This window comes from Triticum aestivum, chromosome 4A (assembly GCF_018294505.1).
Source record: "Triticum aestivum cultivar Chinese Spring chromosome 4A, IWGSC CS RefSeq v2.1, whole genome shotgun sequence".
Classification (NCBI taxonomy): domain Eukaryota; kingdom Viridiplantae; phylum Streptophyta; class Magnoliopsida; order Poales; family Poaceae; genus Triticum; species Triticum aestivum.
In genome coordinates this window covers 577446143-577465657 of record NC_057803.1, presented here as the reverse complement: position 1 = coordinate 577465657, position 19515 = coordinate 577446143, and the positions used below count along the sequence as shown (strand labels likewise).

At 46.9% G+C, this 19515-nt stretch overlaps 3 protein-coding genes across 3 annotated transcripts; 1 reads left to right on the top strand and 2 right to left on the bottom strand.

The window, feature by feature from the left end:
- Window positions 1-4681: 4681 nt before the first annotated feature.
- LOC123087096 (phragmoplastin DRP1C) lies at window positions 4682-11167 on the top strand. Its single transcript, XM_044508997.1, has 16 exons — window positions 4682-4961; window positions 5063-5126; window positions 5210-5314; window positions 6528-6629; window positions 6832-6882; window positions 6984-7045; window positions 7386-7476; window positions 7619-7683; window positions 7896-8090; window positions 8179-8298; window positions 8453-8523; window positions 8694-8919; window positions 9413-9463; window positions 9584-9812; window positions 10427-10566; window positions 10820-11167. Exons 1-16 carry the CDS (start codon window positions 4827-4829, stop codon window positions 10943-10945), a joined length of 1833 nt encoding a protein of 610 aa, XP_044364932.1. The 5' UTR covers window positions 4682-4826; the 3' UTR covers window positions 10946-11167.
- Window positions 11168-11288: 121 nt separating this feature from the next.
- On the bottom strand, window positions 11289-12225 carry LOC123087097 (uncharacterized). The gene is made up of 2 exons (XM_044508998.1): window positions 11763-12225; window positions 11289-11552 (listed from the first exon to the last, which is right to left on the bottom strand). The coding sequence occupies exons 1-2, from the start codon at window positions 12066-12068 to the stop codon at window positions 11379-11381; spliced, it is 480 nt and encodes a 159-aa protein (XP_044364933.1). The 5' UTR covers window positions 12069-12225; the 3' UTR covers window positions 11289-11378.
- Window positions 12226-12432: 207 nt separating this feature from the next.
- Window positions 12433-18357, bottom strand: LOC123087095 (NADH dehydrogenase [ubiquinone] iron-sulfur protein 1, mitochondrial). The gene is made up of 5 exons (XM_044508996.1): window positions 17849-18357; window positions 17347-17593; window positions 16703-16997; window positions 14223-14597; window positions 12433-13709 (listed from the first exon to the last, which is right to left on the bottom strand). Exons 1-5 carry the CDS (start codon window positions 18264-18266, stop codon window positions 12813-12815), a joined length of 2232 nt encoding a protein of 743 aa, XP_044364931.1. The 5' UTR covers window positions 18267-18357; the 3' UTR covers window positions 12433-12812.
- Window positions 18358-19515: the final 1158 nt, after the last annotated feature.

The following is a 19515-nucleotide window of genomic DNA, read 5'->3' as shown; positions in this document are numbered from 1 at the left end:
CATATGAGTGCTACAGGGACCGATGTGCCTGTCGTGGGAAGGAGAGGATGCAGGTGGCCGAGACCCTCCTCATTGCCAACATGGCGCAGGCGGAGGCGGCAGCGCGCGCTGCCGCAGAGGAGGAAGCCATCTGTGCCCACATCCTACAGAAAACGATAGAGGAGGAACATGTTCCCGCCATGGACGGACTGCCCCCTAAAGAGGAGAAGGAAGGCAGCGACGAGTCTTGGAGCTCCGGCGATGAGCAGATCTGACTTGATCCATATTACGTTTCCAAGCGCTACTTCCACGTGAAAGATGGCAAGGACACCCAAAAGGGCAAGGACTGCCATGGATGATCTTTGTCCATAGCTAGTACTCTCTCCATCCCGAATTACTTGTCGCAGAACATCCATTTCTGCGACACGTAATTCCGGACAGTAGAATATGCCGATTTTTGGTTGTTCAATGGCCTGTGCTGGTGTAACAGTCGAACGCTTTCTGTTGCATCCTGGATACTTTACGTTGCATGTGTTTGTATGGATTTAAGCTTTTCTAGTTGAAGTATCCGATTGTGCAAAGAAAAATTAAGATGTGACCGGTCATTGCGCGTCCGCGGACATTTGAGATGCCAAATTTGATGTATCTGATTGTATATGCTCTAAAGCAGAGTTGACATGCACCAGATTTTCGGTGCATGGGACACTTTATATTGAACTGTTGCAAAAAGATGCTCAAAAGATTTGAATTTTTTTGTTTTTTTACACCAATACACATGCATTGGTCTAATTACCTGTAGAATTTCGTTCGATAATGTGTTGTATTATGTGTTGCAAAAAAGACAAAATTATATTGTTCAGGTGTCACTATGTGCCAGTGCTCACATGTCATTTTTCGAGATGATATGTTCTCTTTCTCAACTCACAACACGAAAGCAGAGCAGAGCGGGGCACACTTTTGTGAAGAATTTACAGAATAATTAATTAGATCACATTATTTGTATAGAACATACACACAAGTTTTTCACTTGCTTAGTTATTCTTTTTCGTAAATACGCAAAACTTGCGTATCATTGCATTGATAGAGCAAATTAGAATAAGTACATAAGACAGTACAACACATGGCACGAATGCATCCATGAGAAGGCATGAACATAAGACCTGTAGCAGAGAGACATGGGATGCTCAGCCCGGAGAAACGAAAAAACCCACAGCTAAACCACCAAGCCTAGGTAGGGGCAGGCCGAACCGGCAAGACGTCGATCGTCTCTAGATCCAACACATGGGACGCCTCGCGCAAGCAAAATGGCGCCTTCAAGAAGGGGAGCGATGTCGTGACGCCACCGCCACTCGATATGAAGAATCGGACCAAGGGTTTCCGCCGATGCTCGAAGAGGGGCACGGATAACGGCCATGGCAGCGTCTCCAAGAAGGGAAACGACACTTGCGGGTGCCGCCACTGCCAACATCGGCGAGCCGAGTCAGGATTTCGCCCTGACATGAGTTTGAGAAATCCCATTGCCGCAGATTAGAGTCCGGAGATGAGGAAGTCGCTTCGCTGGTCGAGATCACCACCTTAGGAGGGGGTGGTGGGATTGATGTTCCCTCCCATGCTTCGGATTTGGGCGGCTGCGGCGCTCCAACGTCATTCACCTTCTTGAAGGCGCTGCCTTTGGACAATGGGAGGGCGGGCAATGATCTCGTGCAGGATGGTCAACCGTTGTTTGCGGTCGGTGTGTTCTTCATTGTTGCGCTACTCAATGGCAGGTGTGCCCCATGGCGTCGTGCATTTTCTTCTCTCCGCGTCTTCGATTATGCTTTCGTCCGGCTGCTTGGGTCATGTGTCGTGGTGTGCTTCGAAGGCGAGCGTCGCAATGGATGAGGTGTTTCACGAGGTGAGGTGCTAGTGCCTGTCGTCCTACCCTCTCGTTGTTCAATGTCCATGCATGCACGGGGGCAACTCCGCCATGCCGACGTTACGGCGCCCTACGAGCCAGGGCGAGAGGGTAGGTGTTGCCATCTTTGGCAGCGGAGACGAATGGTGTGACGCCGGTGTGGCCTCGGAGTTTTGATGGCACATGGGCATCCTCGGGTGACAATTCACCTCCCTGGCTTTGTCTCTTTGACAAGATTGCGGCGTCGACCGAAGGCACCGTCTGGTCAAACTTCCGAGTGTGGGCTTAACGATGTCCTGCTAGCTGGCTCTGTAGTTTCGTGTATCCTTTTATTGTTTTTTGTGTGTGTCTGTGTTGATGTTGTCGTGTGTGTTGCGTGGCGATCTGGTCTGTAAGGGTGTCATTGATTCAACGCCGGGCCTCGGCCTTGTTTCTAAAAAAAAATTATGCAAAGGGAAAAAAAGGTGCGAGCAACCAAACGTGTTCTTATCGGCAGTAGTGATAGCCGTACTGTTTAACACAGCTGGCTAAAGTGTGTATGTTCTTATGGAGACTGTCGAAGCACTCGCTACCAACAGAGGACGTCCGTGCCCATCGACACATGTCGAATTCGAGTTCATGCGGAATATGTGGCGCGCCGGATTCATGGCGGCACTCCCTCCTCGAGTGTACAGTATCCAGATGTACTTAGGCTCTCATTGATGAGGATCTGGGAAGCAAGCTAGCAGTGAACACTGAACCGAGTGCAAAGAATTGGCTTTTCTCACTACTAGAAACACTATCGCATGATCAATTTGTGCTAACTGCAGTTACCCTTTGGGCAATCTGGTCTTCTAGGAGGAAAGCCATCCATGAAGCTATATTTCAATCCCCACATGCAATACAATCGTTCATCTCTCAGTTTATTGCAGACTTGAACGTTGTGCGGGCAAAACAGACAACACAGCAAAGAGTGGCTAATGTGCAATCAGGAACCATTAATCGACCAAGAGCTCCTCCGGGAAATTTTGCTAAGATTCACGTGGACGCGGGTGTACGTGCCCAAAGAGGTGGGTCGGCAGCAGAGGTCTGCAGGGACAGCCACGGCGACTTTTTGGGAAGCTCAGCGCTAGTCGTGTATGGAGTCAGTGATCCAGCGACGTTGGAGGCGATAGCCTGACGGGAAGCTATATTCCTTGCTGAAGATCTTCATCTCCAAAGATTCATCATCTCTTCTGACTGCAAGCAGGTGGTGGAAGACATCACGAAGGGCAGCAATGGTCTCCACGGAGCAATCATTCAAGAGATAAAATCTAGATCGGCCCCCTTTTCTTCTAACTTTATTTTTGAAAGTCATAGTGTTAATGTCAAAACTCATAGGTTAGCAAAATTTGCTAGAAACCTAGCTCCGGGGCTTCATGTTTGGCCTGGCCAGCGACATGATCCAGTTTGCATCCCACCTTCTGTGGAATTTGATCAATAAAGTGGCTACATTCCTAAAAAAAAGGACGCCGATAAGTGCCACACGTGTGAGCGTTAGGGGGTCTGCCCACACATTTTGTGTGATGTATAAAAGGAACAGCCACACATCTATGTGTGGGCAAAATAAGTAATGCCCACACACTTTTTTTTCCCACCGATCCTTCTCACACGCGTGCGTGTGGGCGGAATAGATAACGCCCACACGCTTCGTACGTCAGATCTCGTACCTCGTGGTCCCGCACGCCCCGAGTGACAGTCACCGCGCGTCCCGCAGTTGCCATGGTCCAGACCCTCGTCCATGTTCGTTTAACTGTAGTTGCCATGTCGCTGAACTTCGGTTGCCATGTCGGACAACTACAGTTGCCATGGTTGCTCAACTGCAGTTGCCATGTATGGTCTGGTCTACTGCAGTTGCCATGATTTCAAAACTTTAGGAGTTGTCACCCACTAACACTAGGCAGTTGCCGTGTAGCACTACAAAAAAGGCATGGCAAAAAAACATGTTCGGGTAAAAGAGAGAGTTTGTCGTGTGCTCACAAGCACGCTAGGGCAGTTGCCATGAAAAGAGAAATAGTTGCCATCTGCTTACGTGCACGCTAGGGCAGTTGCCATGTACCATGCAAAAACACATGGCAACTCGGATAAAAAAAGTTGTCATATGCTTACAAGCAAAACTAGGGCAGTTGCCATGTGCCCTGCAGAAACACATGACAACTGCCAGCTTTGAGTGTGGGCGAGGAGACGAGCGTGTGGGCGAAGTGATAAACGCCCACACACCAGTCCCCTCTGCGTGCGTGAAAACTGGTGCGTGGGCGAATTGTTAAACGCCCACACAGCAGTCCCCCATGTGGTGAAAAAGGACGTGTGGGCGACCGAATGAATGCCCACACACCAGTTTAGTCCTACATGACACACGAAAACTGCTAGAACACGCCAAGATTCGTGCAAAATTGATTGGATGAGGATCCATGCGTGTGGGCGATCGCCCACACGTTAGTGTTTTCGAAAAAAAAGCACTGTTCCTGTTCGTGTGCCTCCGTCCCCACCGTTGATTTCAAACGCGAGGTGCGCCAATGCAGGCAAGTGCTGCTCACGCGTCACGCACCAGAAAGGTGGGCCCCACTGGCCAGCCGTCGGTCGCCCGGAGCTGGAGGCAGCAGCACAAAGCCGAGATCCAACGACTCCGGCTCCCTGCTCCCGGTCCACCCCAGACCCACCATCCACCACGTCCAACCGCCACGAACCTCCCGGCCCCACCCGCAGCCTCCCCACGCCGGCGCAGCAAGGCCCGGTCCACCCAGCTCGCGCGCCGCCCCCGAACCCACATATAACCTCCGCTTTTAAAATCCTTTTTAGCTTAACCCATTTTCTCGGTTCCTCCTCCTCCTCTCCCCACTCCGGCAAGCAGATCCCAACCCCCACAGCCACCGCCACCGCCACCGCGTCCCGCTCGCCGCCGGCGACCGCGCAGCGCGGCGAGGCCTCGCCCGAGATGGCGACGATGGGGAGCCTGATCGGGCTGGTGAACCGGATCCAGCAGGCGTGCACCGTGCTCGGCGACCACGGCGGCGGCGCCGGGGGCTCGCTCTGGGAGGCGCTCCCCTCCGTCGCCGTCGTCGGAGGCCAGGTACGCCCCCGCCCCCGCCCGCCCCCCAGATCCGCCGGCCCCGCGCCCAGATCTGCCCCCCGGGCCGCTCTCTCATTGCTTGCGTTTTCTGCTGCCTCCAGAGTTCCGGGAAGTCGTCGGTGCTCGAGAGCATTGTCGGGAGGGACTTCCTGCCCCGTGGATCTGGTAATCCCGCGCTGGATCGCCATTTCTTAAAAAAAAATAGTTGGTCCTGAGTCGCTGATTTGTGTTATTGTTGGCTTGACTAGGGATCGTGACGAGGAGGCCTCTGGTGCTGCAGCTGCACAAGACCGAGGGCGGCCAGGAGTACGCCGAGTTCCTCCACGCCCCGCGGAAGCGCTTCTCCGACTTTGGTAAGAGACCTATGCTCCGCTGTGCTTGCTTGCTTCCAGCGCAGCAGCTTGCTTGGTTTCTTCAGTTCCAATTGTTGTTGTCAAAAGCTGTTCTCAATTGCAACAATAACCGACCCGAGAGAGAAACATATATAAGAAAGCATCCTACATTCCCTAACTATACTTGTTTCAATACATCTACAAATAAGTATAATTCAGTTAGCATACACCGCCCTACTATTTCCCCCCACTTTTGCATCAAAATATCCAACTGTTGAAATTGTAACCGACCCATGAGAGATGCATATAAGAAAGCATTCTGCATCACCTTATTATACTTAGTGCACTGAACTACACCTATCATGTGATCCATCTTCTGCAAATAAGTATACACTTAGCATAAACACCGCCCTACTATCAAATATATGTTCACAATTTTCATATCAAAATATTCAACCGTTGTGTCTATAAATGGGGAAAATATCATAGAAGCATACCACATGATCAAATATCTTTGTACGGTGTGAACTAAGGAGTAAATGACATTGTGGCCTACATCTCAGAAGTAATATTTGCCATTAACATTACATGCTTCTCACTATTGTAGTAATTGCAAACATATACTTGATTCCATAGGAACTAATGCCATTAGCATTACATGTTCTCACCAGTGTAATATTTGCCAATGACCAAGCATATATTTGGTGGTAAGAGTTTCATTTTGAAGCTGCAGTAGAATACTCAACAATGAAAGAAAATGTATAGTGCTATAACACATCTAAGAATTATGCGCAGTGTATAAATATTAAATACTTTGAAGACCCATGCATTATGACAACAGGTAATCCCAATGGTACATGGTGAGCATGTAGTACTTTAGTTTTCCTCATGCAGCAAACTTAGTTATTTGTAGCGCTCAATCAAATGAATTACATTGCTTTATCTTTTCTTTAAGTACCATGAACAATAACTTCAATATAGAAAATTGGGCAATTTCATTTGTGGAAGAATTAACTGCATTAGTTTGTGAAAGCGTGTGAACCTGTTCATTGTTCCTGGCCGTTGTACTTGTTAAGTTCTGGGATGTTCACTGTTATTTAGCATGATAATCTCAATGTTTATTTGTTTTATTATTAGTGTAAGACATCAAAGCATATGTGATTACTGATCTGCCCTTTTGTTTGTTTGTATTGTGGTGATGTTAAGTTATTTTTTTGTTAAAACCTTAATGCAGCTGCTGTTAGGAAAGAGATTGCTGATGAAACTGATCGCATGACTGGAAAATCGAAAGCAATATCAAATGTTCCTATCCATTTGAGTATATATTCTCCACATGGTAAGACTTGGGTATTTGTTTAGATTTGTTGATGTGTATCTACTTCTCAAATTTATAGCCTTTTTTTAGCAAAATGTGTTCATGCTGCTGCACTATATTGCACATACTCCTAAAGATTTCTATGTGCTGATTAGATGTCTTAGTTTTTGTTATTTTATTTATACCTTCTGAACTAGCTTAATTTGGAACCTTTTTTGTGCAGTTGTTAACTTGACACTTATTGATCTTCCTGGACTGACAAAGGTTGCTGTAGGTAATGTTTCCCTTATTGACTTAGCTGCTTCTTCTTTGGTCAGGATAAAATTCTTTATTGCATTATTATATAACTATCCTAACTGCAACTATCTACTACAGAGGGGCAGCCAGAGTCTATTGTGCAAGATATTGAAAACATGGTCCGGACTTATGTTGACAAGGTAAAATAATCGCAGCTGTGGTTTGCTATACTGATTAGGCTAAAACATGAGTAATGCTTAGAACTGGCATAGCATAGCACGGAATATTCATGAAGTAAATGTAGCTCAAATAAACATGGTATTATAATGGTGCTGTCTCGGCATATTTTTCTCCCTTCTAGGATTGGTATAATAAATTAAGAACCAGTCTTAAGTTTGTATTCATTGTTGGTCTCTTGCTATATTTGTATCGCGAGTCCTGTTTTTATTTACATCATTACATGAGGCAAAGACGATTGACCATTTTGTTGGTTAAAATCTATAACTTTCTTGACCTCTTTTCTTTGTCTGGAAACTTCAGCCAAACTCTATTATATTAGCTATCTCTCCAGCAAACCAAGATATAGCAACATCAGATGCTATCAAGCTTGCTAAGGAAGTGGATCCTACAGGTGCAGTTTGAGTTTTGTTCCTGCAGCATTTCAAATCTACTTTGCATAAAACAAGAATTATAAATATACCTTTTGTCGTTATCATGCCATGGTAATCTGGCAAGTTTCTTTTCTTTCTTTTGACATCCCTTTCCATTTTCAGGTGAAAGGACCTTTGGAGTTGTAACAAAACTTGATTTGATGGACAAGGGTACCAATGCTATTGATGTATGTGGTCTTGCAATTGCTATGAACTCATCCTCGATGAGCATATCCTATGTTTTTAAGGCGACGCCTTACCGCCTTAGGGAGGGGGGGCGCTTTGGCGCCTAGGCGACGCCTAGGCGGGCGCTTTGGACGCCTAGGCGCCCAAAGCGGTCGATTTTCCAAAGCGGAGGGAGAGCATATCACTTAAACCTTCCTTTCTTAATTGACCCTAGGTACTCGAAGGGAGGTCATATCGCTTGCAGCACCCCTGGGTGGGCATTGTCAACCGTTCACAGGCTGATATCAACAAAAATGTTGACATGCTCGCAGCACGTCGCAAAGAACAAGAGTACTTTCAAAGTAGTCCTGATTATGGTCACTTGGCACATAAAATGGGTGCCGAGTATCTCGCTAAGCTTCTGTCACAGGTTAGGTCATTTGCTCTCTCTGTTAACTTCGCCAAAATTTCAATTTTGCATAAACTGTTTGCTGATGTATGTCCATTTATTTATCCAGCATTTAGAGGCTGTGATCAAAGCCAAAATTCCAAGTATTATATCAATGATCAACAAGACAGTTGATGAAATTGAAGCTGAGTTGGATCGACTTGGTAGGCCAATTGGAGGTGACGCTGGGGTAAGAATTACCATAGTAGTAACATAAAAGCTGAAAAGTAATTTGCGCCACAGCTTGGAATGTTCATTTACAGTGATGTTAATGGCAAGCACATTCTAGATTCCAGAACAACTTTTATATAGCATTTCTCTCATACATTTAACATAATCGACAGGCACAATTGTATACGATATTGGACATGTGTCGCGCATTTGACCGTGTTTTTAAAGAGCACTTAGATGGCGGGTAAGATGTTCAACTAGCCATTTTGTACATGTGACTTTTTCCTTTGATAATGATGCCTTACATTTTGTACATGCTTCCTAGATATATGGTGAAGAAACTGCAAGCATGCTTTCCCTTTTTGTTTGGAAGAATGCTTCTAATAATTTACCTTTCTTTATCATTGTTACCAGTCGACCAGGTGGAGATCGCATTTATGGTGTCTTTGACCACCAGTTACCTGCAGCACTGAAAAAGCTTCCTTTCGATAAACATCTTTCGCTGCAAAATGTTCGGAAAGTCATTTCTGAGGCTGACGGTTACCAGCCCCATTTGATTGCCCCTGAGCAAGGTTATAGAAGGCTTATAGATAGTTCACTCAGCTACTTTAGGGGCCCAGCTGAAGCTTCAGTTGATGCGGTATAACTTTTTTATCCATGGCTCCCCTTAATGTTTAAGCAACTGGGTCATGTTTCAGTAACTGATATGTAAACATACCAACTTAACTACTTTTCTCATGTAGAGTCTAGGTTCTATCTTATGGTATTTATTCATTATAAAGTTAATTCAGGATATTGCTGGACTATGAGAAACTTCTGAAGTAGTATAATAGGGACATCTCAAGTACATACACGGAGATGTCATTTCATGTGATTATCTCGATTAATTCAAAGAGCAATTTATGGATGTGGTATGTGAAGTTACATAGCAGTGAACCATTATCTTGTCGAAGTAGGAATGGTTTAGTAAGTTTGTTGCATGTTCAAATGTGGAAGCAATGAGACTAGAGCGAGAGAGGAATTTTCACATTTCTCATTTTTGAAAAATAAAGGAGGATATCTGATAGCAATGCTTTTTGGGGAGCATAATTTTGTTAGCTACATGCACTTGCTGATGGTCTCATAATTTGCAGGTCCATTTGGTATTGAAGGAGCTAGTCCGGAGATCGATTGCAGCAACAGAGGTGAGTGTTTTTTGTTTTTTTTTGGTGAACTTTGGTTATGGATGAGTGATTGCCAAACGTCACTCCTCCCTTGGACTGTTTCTCATTTCTTATATATCATGGCTACCTTGACTGTGCCAGGAATTAAAGCGTTTCCCAACGCTTCAATCAGATATAGCTGCAGCAGCAAATGAAAGCCTAGAAAGATTCCGTGAGGATGGCCGAAAGACAGTTATTCGTCTAGTTGACATGGAGGCCAGTTACCTAACCGTAGAGTTCTTCAGGAAACTTCCTACTGAACCAGACAAAGGAGCTAACAACAACACTCCGGCCAACGACAGATATCAGGACAACCATCTTAGAAGAATCGGTAAGTTACTATTCAATCCTTTCAAGGGACTACTGTTTTAGGATGAACACACCAAGGCAATGAAGTCCTCAAATGACAGATCAAACAAGTTCATGTGAATCAATTTTATATCCAGACAACCAATTAGCAGTAGCTGGTGGTACATCCAGCTTTAGGCCCTGTTTGCATTGCTTTTATTTTTTCATGGTTCATGTTTCATGTGAAATTTCTGCCTTCCAAACAGCATGCGTTTCGCTATATCTATCTTCAGATCGCATATTAACTTCTTCAAAGCATCATCGTAGAATTGAGTATAGAAAGTATTGCATTAAACTACTCTTGATTCTCTCAATGGACAAATATTTTTTATTCTCTCAATTGACAAATATTTTTGAACGAACAGCAAAATGGAGGAAGTAGTAGTCAACCTTTGTTTAGGATCATGTAGTTTGTGCTGTGAAACCTAAGCGCTTGGAATAATTGCACATGATGAAGGACAAACTCGCCTATGCATCTTGATTCTAGTGTAGATAAGCTATCCATGTTAACCGAGTCAATCACTATGTATACACCTTAACAGAGTCGACAGCAGTTTACAATATAGCAGTATTAATGACGCCGTCCCTTAATTTCAGGATCGAATGTATCATCTTACATCAACATGGTTTGCGATACATTGAGGAACACAATTCCGAAAGCCGTTGTGCATTGCCAAGTGAAGGAGGCAAAAAGAAACTTGCTCAACCGTTTCTATGCGCATGTAGGAAGCAAAGAGGTATGTTTTTGCTGACTACTTACTGAATCTACTATTTTCGCACATAAATACAGAGATGCATTTGATCTTCCACTTCTGTTTACCCACGCACCAGTCAGTGGGTAAATTGAAAAATTTCACCAGACTTTAATTTTGTGTATTTTGTAACCTTGTGTTGATTTGCATTTGCATAAGTATTATAGCAACCTCCTGGGCGTTGTACTAAAGCATCATTCTCATTTTCCCTCCATTTGTCCTTGTTTCCACAACACAGAAGAAACAGCTGAGCGCGATGCTGGACGAGGATCCCGCGTTGATGGAGAAGAGGGATTCCCTCGTGAAGAAGCTGGAGCTGTACAAGTCCGCGAGGAACGAGATCGACTCGGTTGCATGGAAATGATCTGATCTGATCCGATAGAGCGTTTGCGGCTGGAACAGATAGAACATGTGTAGTAGAGATGCTCCATTCGTTTTGCATATGCTTTGTACACGGGCTTTGTTGCCGAGTGTTGTTTTGTGGCTACCACCGAGACATGGACAGACACCGTTGCTTCTTTGGCCATCCTTTGGCCTCCTGTATGATTCGTATCGATATTAATACAGATGATGTATTCTTTGTTCAGTTGATGCCTCCCCATGATCCTCCAGTGAGACAAATTTGTGTGTTTGTTCTACTCCATCCGATCCGAAATATAAGATGTTCTAACTTCCTTATGAATCAGATGTATATAGACGCATTTGTGTGTCTGTGCACTCATTTTAGTTCGCATGTAGTCCATATTGACATATCCAAAAACGTCTTGTGATTCAAAACAGAGGTGATACATGTTTGGCTATTGGAGTCGGCTCTTGAATTCTTCCCATGACAAATCCTTCTCGAGGTACTCGATGTTGTCGGGGTCGAACGGCCCCTTGACCACGTCGACGGACTGTATGACGGCCCTCTCCGGGAGCACGCTCATGGCCGGGTCCGGCGCCGTCCTCCCGCTCAGGCTCGACGAGAAGCCCTGCCACCACGCACAACAGCAACGCGCATCAGTGTAGAAGAAGCAACGCGCATCAGTGTGCGCTGGTCGATCGGTATCGGAGTACTCCCTCCGTCCAGAAATATTTGTCATCAAAATGGATAAAAATAGACGTATCTAGAACTAAAATACATCTAGATACATTTCTTTTTATCCAGTTTAATGACAAGTATTTCCAGACGGAGGGAGTACCTTGAAGACGAGCACGGACTCAAGCTCGCCGTCGACGGCGGCCGTGACGAGGAGGGCCACGTCGCGCGCCCCCTCGCTGTAGGTCTCCAGCCGCGCCATCTCCTCGTTGTGCCCGTACTCCTCCTCGTCCTCCTCTTCCTCGTACCTCACCCGCCTCCTGGCGCCGCACGCCCACCGGGCAGTCGTGTGCCCGCGCGGCTGCCGCCGGAATAGGGACCGCGGCACCACTCGCCGGCGGTGGTGTTGGCGAAGCAGGAGGCACGGGCCGGTGGACTGCGAGATGCCGGTGGCAGTGACGCTGCTCATGATGCTGGGGCGCGGCGCGATGAGCCTTGGTTGGGAGGATAAGGCGCGGTTTTGTTTGGTCGCATTCGTTCGCAGTATTATTAGCACAAGGAGCTTCACCTTGGCTTTCTGCTGCCATGGACGAGATGTATCATCATTACGCAGATCAGAATTTTTGTTAGCTGCTACTCCCTCCGTTCGAAATTACTTGTCGCAGAAATGCTTCGAAATTACTTGTCGCAGAAATGGATGCATCTAGATGTATTTTAGTTCTAGATACATCCATATCCGAGACAAGTAGGGAGTACGTACCAATGAAAACCAATCAGCCAAACAAGCACCACGGCAAAACATGCAAGCTAATGATCCAAGGAAGAGAACGGGAGATCCAAAACTATGTGCCATTCAACACACCAGTGAATGATAAAATGGGGTATACCTTAATTTGCACATACAGCTACATTCGCCTGCACCCTGGAACCGTGAAACGAGCAGGCGAAAACCCAAATACAACAAAATTATTTGCTTGCGGCTGCCGTCTAATTCAAAAGGACAAAACAAGCTTATTAAGTATGCTCCGCTTCTCACACGTTACAGAAAAATGCACTGCTTTCAAGTTTCGCTGCTCCTCGGATCTAGCTAGGGTAGAGGCAGTCCAAATTTATACTCCCAAGCAACAACTGGTGAGTGAAATGGAAAAAGCAACTAAAATCTCGTATGCCGATGATTTAACTTCTTCAAGGGGGCGTAACATAGAGTAGGACCTCACTTCTTCAAGGTTGCGCTGCACTGAGCCATGATCTTGGAAGCCCGTGTGATCGCGTCGGTCATGTAGAAGTTCTCCACGGCAGCTTTGAATGGAGCCGGGCTCACTTGCTGCTTCACCGGAGGCTTCACCTCGGCAGAGATCACCGAAGGCTCCCTCTCGTCAACGCGCACAAGATTTGGGGCCACCATACTAATCCGGCTCCTCACAGCTGCGACGCTGTCGTAGGGCAGTGGCGCCCCGGCAACCTCGGAAAGAGCACGGACGATCTTCCAGTCATCCCTAGCATCACCAACTGTAGGCACAGCTGGGATGGTCCACTGGGTGCAACCCTCAGTGTTCTCGTAAGTGCCTTCTTTCTCACTAAATGCTGAAGATGGCAGAATAACATTGGCCCTGTACACGGCCTTGTCACCATGGTGGCCCTGGTAAACAACAAATGCATCCGCTGGAAGGTTGTCCAAGTTCACATCATCGGCTCCCATCAGGTAAAGGAACTTTGCAGACTTGACGCTCTCGGTAGGATTAGCGACGAGGCCCAGATCAAGAGCTGCGGCCTGTGCAGCATGGAGCAATAGGACATTAAGCCCGTTCCAGTCTGGTCTCGTCACATTGAACTTCTTGGCTACGGTTTCAATTGTTGAGAACACAGCACCTTGGTCTTCTCGTTCGAATAACCCAGCTCCAGCGATGATTACTGGGTTCTTTGCAGACTTCAGTATTGAACAGAAAGGATGTCGGCCCTCGGCGATCTCGACAAGGGTATCTGGCCCTGTGCCAAGATGCCAAGTGTCATAGTTGAAGTCTGCTGGAGGACCAATGTAGCCCACCTTTGCTTGTGTTGCTCTAACAGTCTTCTGAATCCTTGCGTTCACCATAGCAGCTTCCACCCTTGGCTGTTTTATGGAGGCAAACAAAAAATGTTACTCAGAATAGTTGGATGACCGAAAAGAAGGGGTGACAAAAGATATGAAGGACAAACAGCACATCTCAATTCCCTTGGTCTCACAAGTTGGATATTATTCACAAATAAATTCGTCTACTTAATGGTGGTTCATTGCTACGTTACGCTTGAAGAAAGTAACCGCAATTCTTTAGAAACATCAGCTGCATTATTACTAGTATACTACTAGCTATTGGAAAGAAAAACACCACTAGCAATGGTATATAATTAGAGGTTACTTTGTGCTCAACATGTTATGTTGTGATGTGTCATGGAATATTTCTATTACGGGGTTGTTTTTATAAACTCTAGCAAGATATTGCCGCAATGGCTCTAAAAGATGCTTTCAAGCAGTTGCACATCCAAGAACAGAGGATTATACACTACCAGAACACCAAACTAAGCATATTGTTAGATAAGGAAAGCAACTGAGAAATGATCATGAGCAAGAAAACCAGAGTTTTACCTGTGTGCCAACCAAAAGGAAGACATCAGCTTTCTCAAGACCAGCAATGCTAGTATTCATTAGGTAGTTTGATCGAATATCTGCTGGTGGATTCGGGCCATTCCCCTCACAGAGCACCTTATCCGAACCCATTTTATTAATAAAATCTTTCAGCGCCATCATGGATTCTGCATCAGAAAGTTTGCCAGCGACTCCAGTAATTTCTTCTGGCTTGACTTGATTCAAAACCTCAGCAACAACCGCAATAGCATCACGCCATGTCACTGCCTTGAACCTGCCATCAGGACCACGAATCATAGGGTCATTTAGTCTTTGCCTCTTCAAACCATCATAACAAAACCGTGTTTTGTCAGATATCCATTCTTCATTGATATCCTGCAATGATAAAAATATGCTCAATTGGGTTTTCATGTTCATAGCAAATAAATTAGCAGGCTAAGGATGGAAGGCTCAGTCAACTAGCCATTCCTTAAGCAAATTACATAACAAAAGTATGAAAGAGCACTTTAAATTATGTTGTATTATATTCTCACAGTACACCAACATTTACTACCATCTCTTTTAGGTCCAGAATCAGGAACAATGTTTTGGAGTCGACGAGTCGTTCTGGGGTAGCGACTCTTGACTAGTCGTGAATAATCTAGACTCATGGTCGACTAGTTGACATGAGTTAAGCAATAGGTACAGGGGATGAGCAACAGCAAGCCAGCAACCAGGGGAGCAGCAGCAACCAGCTTGCGACGCCGCCGGCCAAGGGGCAAGGGAGAGGGTCGCAGGGTAGGTTTCGATCAGGGGAAAACTAGTCTCGATCTAGGTTTCACGGGGGGATTGGGCAAGCAAAAAAAATAGACAGGCGGGGCCAGCTTTTAGAAGTTCGACTCCAAAACCTGGACTAGTCGCGACTAGTCGATCGAGTCGCTCGACTCAGCCAATGATTTGAGTCGACTTTCAGTTACGACTCGTCGACTAGTCATGACTAGTTTCGACTCAAAAACAGTGGAAGCAAATAAGATACGCTATGACAAATGCATTCAGTTACAATATGACTCTGCAAGAAGAACAAATCCTGGGAGCACTGTCAAGCTACTAATATTACAAAATATACCAAGGTAACATGTCACTGTATGGGAGAGGCAGCATTGGTAATCTAAAAGGCACAGACACGGCTGGAAGTGCCGAACTGCCGTTCTGATACGGCGGGATACGAGGATACGCCAGGATTCGCGAACTTTGCAGTATCCCCCGATTTTTTATTTTTTAAAAAAGAGAAAAAACACAGGGATACGCCGGGACACGTGCAGGATACATTTGGGACACGGCCTGGCCCAAAACAGCCTCGACCCAACCCAGTATACCTAACCTATTTGCAGGAACTCCCGCACGCTCTCGTCTCAAGGACGAGCTGCTCCCTCCCAGCCTCCCAGGTAACACTGGAACGCGCCGCCAGCCTCCCAGATCGAAGCCGCCGCCGCCGGCGACGCCTGGATTCGACCGGCGACCGCTGGCGCTACCCGCAGCCTCGCATGTAACCCAGCAGCCTCTCCCCTCTCCTCTTTCCTCAACCTCTTTTATTCTTCAGATTTGCTTGTGCTGCTGGATGTTGCTTGCTGGCTTGCTGCTTGCTTGTGCTGCCGCTTATGCTGGTGCTGCTGCTGCTCATGCTTGTATTGTCTTCCAATTATGTCTTGTCTTTTAATCTTCTAACCTTCTTTACTGTTTGTGTTTGATGTGTTTTGCAAGATGGATGCAGCTTGCAATGACGACATGACATGGGGGAATGAGGATCAATCAAGCACTTGATAAAAGAGACACCAAATGGGGCACTATTCTCTATTCTCATCTCTTTCTCATTAATTTTCTGTCTTAAATGTATATTACATGGCATATTTTTATTTTATTTTATATATACTCGCCGTATCCCTGAATGGCTGTTTTTGAAAAATGCCGTATCCCCGTATGCGCATCCCCGTCTTTCCGTCCCCGTAACCGTGCTTTTTAGTTGGTAATAATACAACGGTTTAACTGTTAAATAACAGTTTAATGCATATGGAGCAGTTAACCTAATAATTTAAGCACACACAGTAATTTGGATGTTCATTTAACAACATTGAACAATCTTTCGACAAGAGTTATGGATGCCATTCTGAGAAAGCATGACAGAAATTTCCGTAATGACCATATTGTAACATTTATAATGTTCCCAAAAGCATAGGCACTAGAAGGGCAGGAGGTATCGCCTAGCACCTAGTTACTGATTACATGGGCTAGACAGTCGCACTTAAGGTAGGAGGGTGGTGCCTAGTGCCTACAAGCCTTCTTCATACGGTGGGCAACCTTTTACGGCAGACTTAGCATATGTTATGGCTTCTGGGGGTTCACAACATGGTTAATAACTTAATATAGCAATATTACCATGAAGTATCAGGCAGTATGACCGTACAAAACAGGCAAAGTTACAAAGAAGCAGAGAATAAGCAAACCTCATTGAGACGAGGAACAATGCGCATAACTTCAGGACCTCTGCTGTCAACACGTATGTTGGACCCTACTGCATCAGTAACATCAATAGTCTCAGTGCCCTTCATCTCCCAGTTCCTAGCTTTAAATGCAAATGGCTTGGATGTAAGAGCTCCAACGGGGCAGATATCAATAACGTTTCCAGATAGTTCACTTGTCATAAGTTTCCCCACATATGTTCCGATTTCTTCACCACTGCCACGGCCTAACATACCCAGGTCCTGAACACCAGCAACCTCAGATGCAAACCTGACGCACCTGTAAGATCAAAGAAAATTGAAAATTACATACTAGCAGAATGTAAAGGTAAACTATGCACAAGTAGCTAAACTATTTTCCCCAAAGGATAATTTGTTACTGCAACAATAATGCAACACAAACTAAGAACCAGTAAATTGTTCATACTGAAGCACATGAATAAATTAGAAGGAATGCTCTGCTCCAACAGTTGTTAACGTTAACAAGTTCTCACAATAAGCTCTTAACCTTACACCACTAGAAAAAATGAATCACCTACAGTCGTGAAAACATAGAGAAACCGGATATGCATGAATTTATTTAAAGTGAATACTCATAAACATTGACCAAGAAGCACCAAAAACATCACCTTGTGCACTGGATGCAACGGGTCATCACCGTCTTCACCAAGGGGCCCAAATTCTTATCCACAACCGACCGCTTCATGTCGGTGAAACGACCACGGTCAGCCCCAAAGGCCATGGACTGATCCTGGAGGTCGCACTCCCCGCCCTGGTCACAGATTGGGCAATCCAGCGGATGGTTCATCAACAGGAACTCCATGACACCCTCCCTTGCCTTCTTGGCAATTGGTGTGTTTGTCTTAATCTTCATCCCTAATCCAACAAATAAGGCACTCCAAGGTCAGGAACCCCCGCAAATCTCACAAGAAATCACACACACTAGACGATCATTCAGTACCCCAACAACAATTAACTAGGTCGATATTTCTAGCCTCTACAACCATTACTGATTAAACGAAATGTGCGTGAGGACCCTAAGGCGCTGATTGTCTAGGAGCTGAATGGATCTGAGAGGCCGATGCGAATATAACACGCTGAAAGAAGAAACAAAATGGGGGGACGGCTGACCTGGGAGGGCGGGCATGGCGCAGGAGGCGACGGGCTTGGGCGACTTCTCGACCTCGACGAGGCACATGCGGCAGTTGCCGGCGATGGAGAGGCGGCTGTGGTAGCAGAAGCGCGGGATGTCGACGCCGGCGACCTCGCAGGCCTGGAGCACGGAGAAGCCCTTGGGGATCCGCACGGCGTGCCCGTCGACGAACACCTCGAGCGCGTCCTCCGGGTTGGGCGGCAGCTCGACGCGGGCGCCCCCGACGGGCTCCCGCGGCGGCGGCAGCTCCGGGTCGGCGGGCGCCACGGCCGCGCCGGCCTCGGGCGAGCCCGCGGCGGACGTCGACGAGATCCAGCGGCAGGAGACGCCCGCCGCGGGGCCGCGCGACGGCAGGTACGGCTTCGAGTGGCGGAGCGCCCGCGCGAGGAAGGACATGGCGTCGGCGGCGGCGGGCGGCGGCGACGGCGAGGCGATTGGATCGCGCGGAGGCGGGAAGGGGGGGGGGGCGGAGACCGTGTGCCCCTTGGCTGGTGTGGGTGGTGGAGATGGGGGCGAGGTGTCTCGACGAAATGGAGGCTGCGCGCACCGACCGTCTCTATGACGGGTGGGGTCGGGGGAGCTGGGCCCACGGGCAGTGAGACGGGGGGTTCGTGGGGGTGGGGAGGCCGCGTGGGCGTGGCAGTTTGTGCAGTGTGGTGTGTGGGGGGTTCCTGGATGGACGCGGTGTACACGGGTAGACGGTGAATGGCTGGACGGGGTACCGTTGTGCTGTGGGTGTAGTCCACGGGTGTATGTGGTCCACATGAACACGCGATGGATTTTGTGAGTGTGGGTTCGTCACTCACCTGTGCTTTCCACACGCCCAGGAGAGTTTTGGTCTTCCGAATTTGGTTCAACGAGAGCAATGTTCAAACTAACAAAAACTAGTTGCATGTTTGTGCCTTGGTTGTGCCTTGGTCTTCCGAATTTGCATGTTAAGACTTAAGACATTGATTGATTGATCAAACATCATTATAACTTCACGTTTGATAATCACCGGGTACCTGGATTTTTGTTGTTGTTGCGTCAGTCGATTCCACTTCGCGCGAGTTGAAGGCGGGGATGACATGAGGAGAGCCAGCGCCAATCATGACGAGGGTGAGCCGTGCATGAGCCGGAGCCGACAATAGCTGATAGAGGGATGGTCGCGGTGGCGGCAAGCAACTATAGTGGAGGAGGTATAGGCGGTGCGGCAGGACCCACCGGCCACAGGGTGTAGGCAAAGCGGATGGGGCAGGGTAGGTCAGCAGTTACATGGGAGAAAGAAGAAGGTGAGGTTGAAGAAGATGAACGGTGCCTGATCTATTTCTTATTTCTTGTTGTTCGTTCAACATCTAGCGGCTTAGGGAAAAGTGATTGAAACAAGAAAAACTTATACACATTTCTGGCATTAAGGTGCTCCCTTATAACTCACATGTAGACGGTGAATTTTTTAGACATTATGTGTGGAGTTTATGGACGTATATGGTCAAGTGGTCAACCTGGTCATCTGTGCTCTCCACATGCCATGGGAGAGTTGCGACCGACAAAATTTTGGTCTTCAAATGGGTTCGAATCACACGGGCTGACAGTTACGATTCCCAATTGAATGAAGCCCGAACGGTCTTCTAGGGTTTAGTGGCAGGACAGGCGGCGGCGGCGATTC

Bases quoted from the DNA above. Each gene is read 5' to 3' on its own strand.
- LOC123087096 (XM_044508997.1), top strand. From the start codon at position 4,827: ATGGCGACGATGGGGAGCCTGATCGGGCTGGTGAACCGGATCCAGCAG. The intron at 6,883-6,983 runs GTAATGTTTCCC...TATCTACTACAG, and splicing joins ACTGACAAAGGTTGCTGTAG to AGGGGCAGCCAGAGTCTATT. The intron at 9,813-10,426 runs GTAAGTTACTAT...CCTTAATTTCAG, and splicing joins CAACCATCTTAGAAGAATCG to GATCGAATGTATCATCTTAC.
- LOC123087097 (XM_044508998.1), bottom strand. From the start codon at position 12,068: ATGAGCAGCGTCACTGCCACCGGCATCTCGCAGTCCACCGGCCCGTGC. The intron at 11,553-11,762 runs GTACTCCCTCCG...GCGTGGTGGCAG, and splicing joins AGTCCGTGCTCGTCTTCAAG to GGCTTCTCGTCGAGCCTGAG.
- LOC123087095 (XM_044508996.1), bottom strand. From the start codon at position 18,266: ATGTCCTTCCTCGCGCGGGCGCTCCGCCACTCGAAGCCGTACCTGCCG. The intron at 14,598-16,702 runs GTTTGCTTATTC...TTATCATTGCAG, and splicing joins TTGTTCCTCGTCTCAATGAG to GATATCAATGAAGAATGGAT. The intron at 13,710-14,222 runs GTAAAACTCTGG...TCCATAAAACAG, and splicing joins TCCTTTTGGTTGGCACACAG to CCAAGGGTGGAAGCTGCTAT.